Source organism: Mandrillus leucophaeus, unplaced genomic scaffold (assembly GCF_000951045.1).
Source record: "Mandrillus leucophaeus isolate KB7577 unplaced genomic scaffold, Mleu.le_1.0 Scaffold321, whole genome shotgun sequence".
Taxonomy (NCBI): domain Eukaryota; kingdom Metazoa; phylum Chordata; class Mammalia; order Primates; family Cercopithecidae; genus Mandrillus; species Mandrillus leucophaeus.
Genome location: NW_012103377.1, coordinates 210302 through 222870, shown reverse-complemented (window position 1 = coordinate 222870; position 12569 = coordinate 210302). Strand labels below are relative to the sequence as shown.

Sequence of the window (12569 nt, the reverse complement as noted above, 5' to 3'; positions counted from 1 at the left end):
ACCATGTTGGCCAGGCTGGTCTCGAACTCCTGACCTCAAGTGGTCCACCTGCATTAGCCTCTCAGAGTGCTGGAATTATGAGGATGAGCCACCACGCCTGGCCAAAGTTTTCTATGTATTTAAATGTGTATCTTTAAATATTCTTGGTGATTTTGGTGAGAATGCAGAATATATAGTAGCAGTCTGGTAAGTGGGTTTTTTCCTCCTTTCTTTGCAGATTATTGCTGTGGCAGCTTTGGTCCATCACAGTTTTGCATTGGATAAAGCAGCCCCAAAGCCTCCCTTTCAGTCACACTTCTGTGGTATGTATTTTTTTTAAGCTGGTTTACTAACAGCTTGATTTGAATTTCCTTATTTTTTTTTTTCCAGCGATTGCATCAGTAACTTGTTTTTCAAAAATTGTTTTCAAGAATAGTGCATATTGTTAAAGAGCATTTTGTTTTGTTTTTTGTTTTTGCCGTGGAAACTAAGTTTTATTGGGTTGGTTGCCTCCTATTCAGCTGGTTCATTTTTTTTTCTAGGAGCAGAAGTCTGGAGTCTATTTGATATCTTTTTTTTTTGTTTCAATGGTTGCTCTACTGAGGTTGAGTAGTTTTTTTCTGGGTCAAAATTAGGCTTTAACTATTTTCTGATGTCATTCTAATAGCCTATCATAGAAACTTGATCAAAGTTTTCTGTGTGATGAGGCAAGATGCCAAGGAACAAATATTTACCTATTTGGGAGGAGTTATAGTAATGTCAATTGGAGTTGAGTTGTGCCATGCATAAAATTCAGTGGATGAAACAATTCCATGAAGGTCTGCATGTGTGTTTTATGAGTCAGTCCTCAAGGAGGAGACTATATTCCATGATATATTCCATGTTGAGAGCTTGGCCAGTTACCTAAGCATTTTGCTGTTTTTTTAAAAAAGGGATCAATACCATTGACCTATTTTATTTCCTGGGATCTTTTTCAGCCCAGAAGCAGAGATTAACTTGGCTAGCCTCTTGTCTGGTTTTCTTGGGTATTAGGAAAGTAGGACTAAAACATGCAGAGAAGGGAGTGTGAGGTATGATTGTTGTGAAATTTTACCCCTTAAGTGGGTGGAACACATGGAACAAAATGATGAGAATAGCCTGGAAAATATGTAGAAGAGAGCAATCATGAGCTCATTTCTTTTTTTTTTCATGAGCTCATTTCAACATGCGTTTATTCACTTCCTCTATGTACGTCACTATGTGAACAGCTGTTGTGTATGGTAAGGAACTTATAGTGTGTAATGGGGGAAGCTTTGGTCAGTTTTACCTTTTGAGAAGGTTGAACTGAGTTTCTGCACTGTATGCTGCTTGGGGCATTGGTGGTGGTGGGATTTCCTTTGAGGAAGACTGCTAAAATCTTCCATTCTGACTTCAATGGATAGGTAGCAAATGTTTCATCAAAGCAGTTTTAACAACTGCAGGGACTTGGGATTCTGTGCTTGACTATTCTTTTGAGGTCATCAGCATGACCAGTCGAAGTATTTGATGATCCTCCTAATTCTTTAGGGATGGGGGGAATATATTTAAGACAGTTTCGTTTGGAAACATGTACTGTATGATTACCTGAAATTAGACTAAGATGGGTGTTGGAATCTTTTTTTTTTTTTTTCCTTTTTACAGTTGTGTCTAAACCAAAGGACTGTATTTTTCCATATGCTTTCAAAGAAGTCATTGAGAAAAAGGTAAAATGTTCATTATATGAAGCACCTATTTGTTTGGAGAGAGAAAGAAAAGGGGGGTGGTATGGACTAGTAGAAAGAAGTTGTTTTACATTTTGTTAGATTCATTCCTGCCAGATTGGACTATGACATCGACCCATTAAAATGTGTTAGACATATACATCTAGAAGCATTATTTAACAATGTTTAAATGTTTTACTACCTAAAAATAATGGGATTCTGTACTGTATTGGTGGTTGGATAGGCTCAAACCCCCCTCCAATAGCTTAATTAGACTCTTCTCTAAAATGCATGATCATATGATTACTGTTTTGGGAAGGTGTTGGGTAGAGTCCCTCCCCAGCTTGAGGGAAGCCAAATGAAGTTGGAAATACTGTGGATGTTAAGCCATGTATTGACAAAGTTGACGTAGGGCTGGCCAAAATGGATCACTGATCTCTAAATTCCAGTGTGCTCCATGAAGAAGTTTTCATGGGTTCTTAATTAAATGGGGAGGAGTGGGAAGCAGTATAATGTAGTGAATTTTTCACAAAGGTAAATGTATTCAATCAAAATAATTTTCTTTTATGGATTGTATGTTGTTTCTTTTACGAAGTAATGATACTGATACATTTTTAAGTTTTTTTTTTTTTTAATGTCTTCACTTTGCAAAAGTAAGCAACTTCGTCGGGTTCTACTTATTTTATTTAATTGGCTTCAGAAGTCCAGTAGTTGGGAGGTACTGTTAGATTAGGCTGTTACTTGTGAAGTGCCGTGAATTACACAACCAAGTAAAATGACCTAGGAAAATTCCATTACAGTCAAACCGACTTTTTTTTTTTTGAGACAGAGTCCCACTTTGTCGCCCAGGCTGGAGTGCAGTGGCGTGATATTGGCTCACTGCAGCCTCCACTCCCTAGTTCAAGGGATTCTCATGCCTCAGCCTCCTAAGTAGCTGGGATTACAGGCTCGTGCCACCATGCCTGGCTAATTTTTATATTTTTAGTAGACACAGGGTTTCACCATATTGACCAGGATGGTCTCAAGCTCCTGACCTCAAGTGATTCACCCGCCTCGGCCTCCCAAAATGCTGGAATTACAGGTGTGAGCCACCGTGCCCAGCCAAACTGACATTTTTAAACTGACCTAGTTGTAGAAAACATATAACCATCAACTTCCATTTTTAGAGATTTTTAATGAGTGGATCTTTTGAATACCTGATTTATAATCACTAATCCAAATAGAAGCCTTTTGTGTGAAGATAGGTTTTGTTTATGCTTAAAACACTTATAATTCTTTTTATTTTTATTTTTTGAGACGGAGTTTTGCTCTTGTTGCCCAGGCTGGAGTGCAATGACACAATCTCCGCTCACTGCAACCTCCACCTCCCAGTTTCAAGCAATTCTCTTGCCTCAGCCTGGAATTACAGGCACGTGCCATCACGCCCGGCTAATTTTGTATTTTTAGTAGAGACAGGGTTTCACCATGTTGGTCAGGCTGGTCTCGAACTCCTGACCTCAGGTGATCCACCCGTCTCGGTCTCCCAAAGTGCTGGGATTACAGGTGTGAGCCACTGCGCCCAGTCACTTATAATTCTTAAATATGTTTGTTTTTAGTCTAGTTTCTTATTTATCAGTTCTTATCTTACCATTTGGAATTATTTTATACAATCCTTGGAATTTCTTTGCCCAGTAAATACATAAACAGTGAAATCTACCAGGGATTATGTAGGAAAGTATGTTTTTGATAGGTACTCTGATTCATATGCTCTGAATGTGTACAGATGCACAAGCATGTCCCTGTGGAGGGACATTTCTGTATTTTATGTTGCTCAATGCTTAAACTTTTGCTTTATTCACATGCTTATTACTAGAATGAGCTCCTCAGAGACTTTGCAATTATTACTATGAAACCTAGAATCAGGAATTTCATTGCTACGTTTGATTTTGAAATGAATGGTGTCTTTTAACCCTAAGAAATCTTACCATAGTTGAACAAGAAGCCAAGGTACAGTACTTGCTGACAGTAAAGAGTCGTCAGTGACTGGTGTGTTTTTATCTAACAGAATGTGAAGGTTGAGGTTGCTGCAACAGAAAGAACACTGCTAGGTTTTTTCCTTGCAAAAGTTCACAAAATTGATCCTGATATCATTGTGGTGAGTAGATGTTTGATCATGTTGTGGGGAAGCTCTTCATTTCTTAGTTCTTTTCAGTATGACTTTATTGGTGCTTTCGAGCAGCAAACAATCTTTTCAGAGTGAAATGATTCTGTGGACTGGTGGGAATTGCTGCTAATAGGAGAAAAAAATAACAAGCCCACTGCAAGATAGTTTTTTTTTTTCTCTAGTATAAAAGCAACCCATGACTTAGTGTTGAAGTTAAGGATTGTCTGGCTATTTATGCTTAGAGACCAGCACATAAGTAAGTAAATCTGTACAAACGGAGTTATCGCCAAAATCTTGACTTAGTAGTTATATAGTGGTCACAGGAGTTTATTAATTCCCTTGGTTTGGTGCAAGTCATAAAACTAAGTATTTTAATTTTATGAGTTCAGTGGATCTCTATGACATATTCCTTTGAAAACTCAGGGCTCGGAATTGATTTTTCTCTTGACGATCCAGTATGTCCCCACTAGACAGCTTGAGTTAATAATTCATTGAGCTATTTTTTGCCCCAATACCTGAGAGTCGTAAAGCAACATTTTGCTTTATATATCCTCTGGCCTTTCTAGTTTATAGAATATGGAATTCCTTCATTTGTCTTTTTTCTGGGTTAATGGATCAATCATTATTTTTGTTTTTTTTCAGAATGTAGGCTATAAATGCCTATATTTTGGATGTGATATGGGTAATTTGGGTACATTGAAGTCTTACAAAAGTGTTTGCCGTATTCTTCCCTACATTCATTTTCACTCTTGGATACCCTTATTTGGCTACTGTATGGCTAGCATCCTGAGTTCCTGTGGATTGGAAGCGATATCTCTGCACCCACTTCCCTTATGATATTTCAAGACCTATCTTTAAAGTTCCAAAAAGATTCTGTCCACAGTGTTGTACTGTGACATTCTGTCTCAGCACCAGGCCCTCAGTCAGCCTTCAATAACAACAGTGTCTTGGACCCCAAGGAGATGCCATGAAGCCTGGGAAACCTGGTCTGGCTTCCAGTGTTAGAGCCAAGTCTATGCATGAGAAATCTAGATGTAAGATGGAATTCTGACATGAATTTTGGGTCCCTGATTCTAGATATTGTAATTTATAAGTGAGACCTCCTCCAGGCCTTTGGGTCTTCTAATTTAATAAGCAAAACTGCTGTAAATATCTAGTGGTAAAATACACATAACATAAAATTAACTATGTTGACCATTTTATAGTATACAGTTCAATGGTATTAACTACACTCATAATGTTATGCAACCATCACCACCATCCAGCTCTGTAACTCTTTTCATCTTGTAAAACTGAAACACTGTACTCATTAACTTCCCATTCCCTCAGCCCCTGGCAACCACCATTCTACTTTTTGTTTCTGTGATTTTGACTACTCTAAGTAGTGGTATATAGTTTTAATTAAGTTTAATAACAAGCATATTTATTGATGTGAATTATTTTAAATTTGATCTAAGTTTTGATAAACATAGGCAAGTGAATCATGTTCACATGTTGGAAATTATGGAAATGAAATCTAGTTGCATTTTTGAGATAGTTTCTACTCTATATAGTTTCTTCATTTTTAACAAGTTTCTTATTTGAACTATTTAGTGGTATTATATATTTATCTTGTTGTATATCACTTATGAGTCTAAATCAGTAGTGTTTGAACTTAATTTTTAAAAAAGAAGCTAAATGCAGTTCCTGAGCTTTTGAAGAAGTCTTGCATAAACTGTCATACAACACAGGCAGGTTCTATGTTTTTAAGGAAGCAAAATGGAATTATTTGAATTTAGCTTTTACCGATCACATGAAAAGTATGGGACATTAAATTTGCATTTGCCTCCGAGACTGTGAGGCATGAGTTGCAAATTAAAATACATCATATGAGCCTTGCATCAATTAGGATGAAATAAAGTTTATTCCAGCAATCTGCTTAGCAGCCTTGTTAATGTCAAGGCTAATGAATGCTGCTGATGAATAAATTCCTGAAGAAGAAAGGACCCCCAATCGGAGGTAAGTGCATGATGTCTTCAATTAGAGACTAGAAAAAGAAAGGGCAAAGAAATTCTGTGCGTATGAAGATAAATCCTCTAATTTGCATTTGTTATAACATTATCAGCTGCCTTCTTTTTCTGACTAGGGTCATAATATTTATGGGTTTGAACTGGAAGTTCTACTGCAGAGAATTAATGTGTGCAAAGCTCCTCACTGGTCCAAGATAGGTCGACTGAAGCGATCCAACATGCCAAAGCTTGGGGTAATAATAATTTTCAAAATCTTATTTATTTATTTATTTTAATGTGGGGTAGCTACCAGGGAACACCCTATACTTTTTAAAATAGGAATTGGTTATCTTGTTATAGGAACTTCAGTACATTTTAACTTTGGCACTAAACATCTCTTCCTTTGAATTCAGCATATTATTCGTAAAAGCCTCTGGTAGTTTTTAAAATCATCAGCTAGAATCTAGGAATAGTGAACAAAGACAGCACATACATGTTACCTTCACTTTGTCATTCCTGAAGTGGCAGCCCTTAGGGCAAGGTTGCAGGGTTCAGAAATCGTTGAGTGTTATTTAGGAAGAAGATGGGAAGAATGAATGGAGGAGAATTGATGTTGGTTGTATAAGAATGCAATATTGCTTGATGATATCTTGTAATTTAAGAAAAGGAAAAAAGAAGGCAATGAACTAGTGCTTTCTGTGTTAGTTACCTCTCATGACAACTCCAGTTTTATTTTATAGACAGTCTCATAGGGGTAACATAACTTGTTCTGGATCATGTAACTAGTAAGGGGGAACAACTGAGATTTGAACCCAGGCCTGGGTGACTTAAAGCCAGTGTGTACTTTTTATTCTACCTGCTTGCTTCATGTATGAAGGTTTTTGCAATTTTTGTGTGAAGCACCTTCTTCTAAACCTGATACTGCTCAGTGCTTGAAATCTTATTTTTCTTAAAGCTTATAAATAAAATGGACATGTTGCCTCATCAGATAAGTTAGGAATCCGTACCTTTTTCATAATGTTCTCTAGAGGATTCTGCCACTACAGATCAAAGTTGGGGCCACTGCTCTTGCTTCTTCTCTTACTCATATCTTTAAGGTGGTAGAGTTGTTATTAGCACTTCATCTGAATACTTGCTTAGCTTTTTACCCCCTTCAAGATTTTCTTTATATGACATCTTCTCAGTGAGGTATACCCCATTGCCCTATTAAAGATGCAGTCCCCTCATATTCTTTGTACCCCTCACCCTGCTCTGTTTTCCCATTTTCCATATACTTGTTACCTCCTAAAACTATATAATTTCTTGCTTATGATGTCTGTTTTTTATTATACATTTCAAATGAGGCCAGGAATCCTTTCTGTTTTGATCACTGCTGTATCCTGAGTGCCTAGAATAATGTCAGATACATAGTAAATGTTCAAAAATATTTGATTGATAAATGGAAGAATGAGAGTTTTATCATAATTTTGGGCCAGCGTCAAAATATGTTAGAAAGAAATGTTCTCAGTGTCTGCTCTTTCATGAAATTTGCTTTTTGTTCCCATCTCGTAGGGCCGGAGTGGATTTGGTGAAAGAAATGCTACCTGTGGTCGAATGATCTGTGATGTGGAAATTTCAGCAAAGGAATTGATTCGTTGTAAAAGCTACCATCTGTCTGAACTTGTTCAGCAGATTCTAAAAACTGAAAGGGTTGTAATCCCAACGGAAGATATACGAAATATGTACAGGTACGATCCTAGATTCTTCAGAATTCATCTGTCTTGAAATTAACAACAGCAGGACGCTAGTACTATCCTTAGTCTGGAGGGACATGAGCCAGTGGTGCTGTAGAGGGGAAATTGTTTCCACTATTTTCATAATTTGAACTAGTTTACCTCTTGAATTATTGTAATTGATCAGTTTATCTCCATCTCCCTCACCTGTGTTAACACTATCTTGATGTTTCCTAACAGTAGTTTGGATTTAGATTTCTACTCTTAATTCATTTATTCAGGAATTAGGGTAGATATTTTAGAAATATAAAAACTGAGCAATCATTAAGTTAGAGGTATTGCTTGCTTATTTCTTCCTCCTACTCCTCTGACCTTCTCATTCATTCCTGCTAGTTCTTCCTGAGTTCTTCCTTGGACTTCTCTTTTCTGACTTTGCTCCCTCTCTAGGTGATCTCATTGAGTCTTAGGAATTTAAATACCATGTGGATGCCTATGCCTCCCACCTGTGTGTCTTCAGGTTAGACCTCCCTAAATTCCAGACTCAGTGTATCTGTTTTACCTATTTTACTTGATATCTAATGTGAACTCCCAGCTTGTTCAAAACTGAGCTCTGATCGATCCTAGGTTCTTCCTGTAGTCTTTCCTTACTAAATTAATAAATGTATTTTTCCATTATCACTGGAAACTTCCAGAGTCTTACTTAGCCCAAAATCTCTGAGGCATCTTTAATTCCTCTCTCTGATATCCCACACTAGATGCATCAGGGTATCCTGTCAGTTCTATATTCTAAATATATCTAAGTCTGACCACTTCTTTTCCACTCCATTGGACCCATCCTGTCTAAGCTGCTATCCTCTTTCCCCTGGATTACTGGGTTAATATGCCTATCTCCTACTTTTGCCCTTCCCCCTTGTGGTTGATTCTCAATCCAGAACCAGAGTTATCCTGCTAAAATCAAGTCATATGTGATACTCTGCTCAGAATCTTCCAGTGACTCTGTTTCATTCAGAGTAAAAACTAAAGTCCTTATTTTTACTTACAAGGTCCTTTACAATGTGTCTCTATGTTGTTAACTCTGTCGTTATCTCCTACTGCTCTTTCCATCATTCTCTCTGATCTAGCCATATTGGCCTCTTTCCTAGCCCTGAAACTGTCAGATTTGCATGCAGCTCAGGGCTTTTAAGTGTGCTATCCTGTCTGCCTGGAATGCTCTTTCCATAAGTCTTGCTCCTTCACCTCTTCCAGGTCTTTATTCTCAGTGAAATCTTCCACTATTTCCTAACAAAAATTTCAGTCTCTGCTTCTGATACTTAATATTCCCGTTGCTTAACTTTTAACATTATATAACATACTGTATACTTAATTTCTTTGCCTTTTTTATACTCTGTCTCCCCCATGAGGACATAAGCTCCAGGAGGAAAGGAAATTTTGTTTGTTTTGGTCACAGCCAATGCCTGGCACATAGTAAGCATGCAATATATACTCACTGGATGGAATGAATGAAAGGATTTAGATAGTTTTCAGGCTTGTAATTATTGTATTACTTCAGTTTTTCCTTACGGGATTTTGTGTGTGTGTGTGTGTGTGTGTGTTTTGGAGAAAAGCATTGGGATCAATGGTATGAATGAATTCCTGGTTACATACTGACCTTATTTTAAATTGTTTCTGAAGCCAAGGTGCTGTTGCTCTGAATTTACTTATACCCAAAATTCCTTGTAATATTTTGCAAAGTTCTGATTATAGGCATTGTTTCTTTTAATTACTTGATTCTGTTTCATTCTTACTTTTCTGTACAGTGAATCTTCTCAACTGTTATACCTGTTGGAACACACCTGGAAAGATGCCAAGTTCATTTTGCAGATCATGTGTGAGCTAAATGTTCTTCCATTAGCATTGCAGATCACTAACATCGCTGGGAACATTATGGTAAATTTAACTTAGAAAGGGGGAAAAAGCATTTCCTGTTGGATTCAGTGTTTGCTTGGGGTAGTTGTTATATGATAATGAGTCTAGATGCATGCTTATAAAATGAGTAACTTAGATTCCGAAAGCTGGATTTCTTTTGTAAAAGGAAGAACTGGTTGGGAGAAGGGGAGGAATGCCAGGTGCAGCGTGTTGAAATTTGGGCGAACATACGGATCATCTCTCTAACATCTGGATGTGTCTGTTTAGTGGAATGGTCCATTTGAGAGTAAATAAATAGCCAAGTTGTCAATATTTTAAGCTGTCTTTGTCTCCTTTAACTGTAATGCTTAAAGAAGACGTTAGGAATAATTTAGTACCTTTTTTAAAAAACAGCCCGTTATTAGGAATAGTTTTAAAGGAGGTGCTGTGACTAAACTTACTGACTCAAAGTTGCTTTTGTTAGTTGTGGTTTTGAGCTCAAATTTAAAAAATAAATTCCATTTAATAGTCCAGGACGCTGATGGGTGGACGATCCGAGCGTAACGAGTTCTTGTTGCTTCATGCATTTTACGAAAACAACTATATTGTGCCTGACAAGCAGATTTTCAGAAAACCTCAGCAAAAACTGGTGGGTCCAAAACTGTGTAGTATTTTGTTTTCTCTTACCCCCTCCCTTTTTAATACCTATTTACCCCCCCCTTTTTTTAATACTTAGATAGCCTTTTTTTCTGTGATAACATCTGCTTTCAAAATAGCTAATCCCTTGTGTACTGTAGAAACCGTGTCAAGTTTATTCCCTTGTTTTTGTGTGGTCATTTCCTTTTCCACTTTGTAAAAGGAAAATGCACTTTGTGCAGGCAGAATTATTTGTGAAATATGAAATTCTTTGAGGGAAGCATTAGACCTCTCTGATGGGTGACCATACACGGAATGTGTTCTGGCACCTTAGCCCTATCCAAAGATAAATGCCAGTTAAACTTTTTATTTTCTTAAACCCTATGAGCCTTTATTTTTGTGTTGCATTTTTCTGTACTAGTATGACCAAGGTCACCCACAGTTAGGTTTCTGAAGTAGCTTCCTTCACTTTGGAACTAAAACTTAGTTTAGCTACTGTTTTATTAGCACTGATATTAATTAATTCAGAAATGGGAATTGAATGTTAAAATTTGATTCAGGTTCTCATATTTGCTTGTTTTTTAGTGTACATTATCAAAATTGGTATAGGGAATATTCATTTAGAGGACTTTAACTTTTGCTGAGTTATTGAATGTTGGCCAGTAATAAACTACTTAGGAATGGATTTTCAGTATATGGATGTACTTATTTTATGGTGTCCATATTAATAATAGGGATAATGATAATGTCTACATGAAGCATTTTATGTTTTTACATCATGAATATTAGAGTAGTGATTTTAAGAGGGCTGTTTTATAATCTCAAATTTTGTATAATATGAAAAGTGGTATTTTTCGATATTCATTGATTTAAAAATATGAAATTCTGTAAATTCAGAAACATAAAGATAAAATTTTTGTATTTGTTAACTCAGGATGTAGTATTTGTTTAAGAAATTACTATGCTTGGAATTCATTTGGATTCATGAACATATTACAATAACTGTCTTTCCCAACAGTTAGGACCAGTAACTGAAATGTTTGTTAGAACTAAGTCCTGCAATTGGAAAAGAGAGAATCATCAAAATTTTAAATTAGTTGATTAGTGGTGAAGCTATCTTTCCATTTGATATTAGGGAGATGAAGATGAAGAAATTGATGGAGATACCAATAAATATAAGAAAGGACGTAAGAAAGCAGCTTATGCTGGAGGCTTGGTTTTGGACCCCAAAGTTGGTAAGGCTGGGCAGTGAATTGATTTTCTCCCAATATTAAGGAGTTTCTTAATGTGGATCTAGGCTTGAGAAGCTAGAAGACCTGAATTGTATCTTACAGGTCAGCAAATAGGTCTCATGACTTTTATCTTTCATTCATGTGAAAATCTTGGTTGCCAGTCACCTGACATAGACTTAATGTGAATTTTGTTATGCTGTGTTCCAATGAAATATTTATAGACATTGAGATTTAAATTTCATATAGTTTTCATAGGTCATGAAATATTGTTTTTGATTTTTTTCCAGCCATTTAAAAATGTAAAAACCATACTTAAGCTCATGAATGGTACAAAAATAAGCAGTAGGTTGGATTTGGTCTGTAAGCTAGTTTGTCCAATAGATAGGTAGCTGTCCAGTACATAGATAGCTGTTTGTCCTGACCAGTTCAGTTGACAGCAAAGTTAAAGAATACAGACAATAACCACCAAATTTAACTTTAACGGAATACCTTTTCCCTATTGTCATGAATGGCAAAGATGTTTTGTGGTACACAGAGCTAGAAATAATCTTTAAAAAAATAAAAATAAAAAACTTTTTTTTTTTTTTGGAGACAGAGTTTTAGTCTGTTGCCGAGGCTGGAGTGCAGTGGTGTGATCTCTGCTCACTTCAGCCTTCACCTCTTGGGTTCAAGTGATCCTCCTGCCTCAGCGTCCTAAGTCGCTGGGACTACAGGTGTGTGCCACCATACCCAGCTAATTTTTTGTATTTAAAAAAAAACCATTTCAACCATTCCCAAGTGTACAGTTCAGTAGTAGTGTTAAGAATATTCACATTGTTGTGAAGGAATTAATGTGAATTTTATCCAGTAAGTTAATTCTGAATAGGAGACATTTTTGACAAAAGTGATTTTATTATTAGTTATAATGAAATGGAGCACTAGTACTTGGTGTTATGTAGGTCTGGGTTTGAATTCAGTGTGATCTTGGACTGCCTGTTTAACCTCTGTAAGCTTCAGTTTCTTCTGTAAAGTAGAGATAAGAGTAATATCTACCACACAGGGATTTAAGGATAAATTAGTATGATACTGGACACAGAATAAACTCTCTTATGTGTTTGCAATTATTACTGTCTTAATAGTGGACATTTATTTTTATTCAGTTTCTTCTCAAGGTGAAGATAACTCTTTGTAAATGTCCTACAGAAATATAGTAGCTTTCTGTTCATCCTTTGCAAGTAAAAAGGGTGGGTCGTTCCACTACTGACATTTATATATATGTGTCTCTTGTTTGGTTTTAG

The 12569-nt window shown here is 36.5% G+C and overlaps 1 protein-coding gene across 1 annotated transcript in view; it reads left to right on the top strand.

Annotated features, from left to right (window-relative positions):
* POLA1 (polymerase (DNA directed), alpha 1, catalytic subunit) overlaps positions 1 to 12569 on the top strand; it is a gene marked incomplete at its 3' end in the record, with an annotated part of 245506 nt that overhangs the window by 36047 nt on the left and 196890 nt on the right. The window contains exons 15-22 of the mRNA XM_011988033.1: positions 218 to 302; positions 1639 to 1700; positions 3742 to 3831; positions 5966 to 6082; positions 7380 to 7555; positions 9337 to 9466; positions 9954 to 10073; positions 11196 to 11295. Of these exons, the coding sequence (XP_011843423.1) occupies positions 218 to 302; positions 1639 to 1700; positions 3742 to 3831; positions 5966 to 6082; positions 7380 to 7555; positions 9337 to 9466; positions 9954 to 10073; positions 11196 to 11295 (880 nt within the window). The remainder of the gene's footprint in view (positions 1 to 217; positions 303 to 1638; positions 1701 to 3741; positions 3832 to 5965; positions 6083 to 7379; positions 7556 to 9336; positions 9467 to 9953; positions 10074 to 11195; positions 11296 to 12569) is intronic.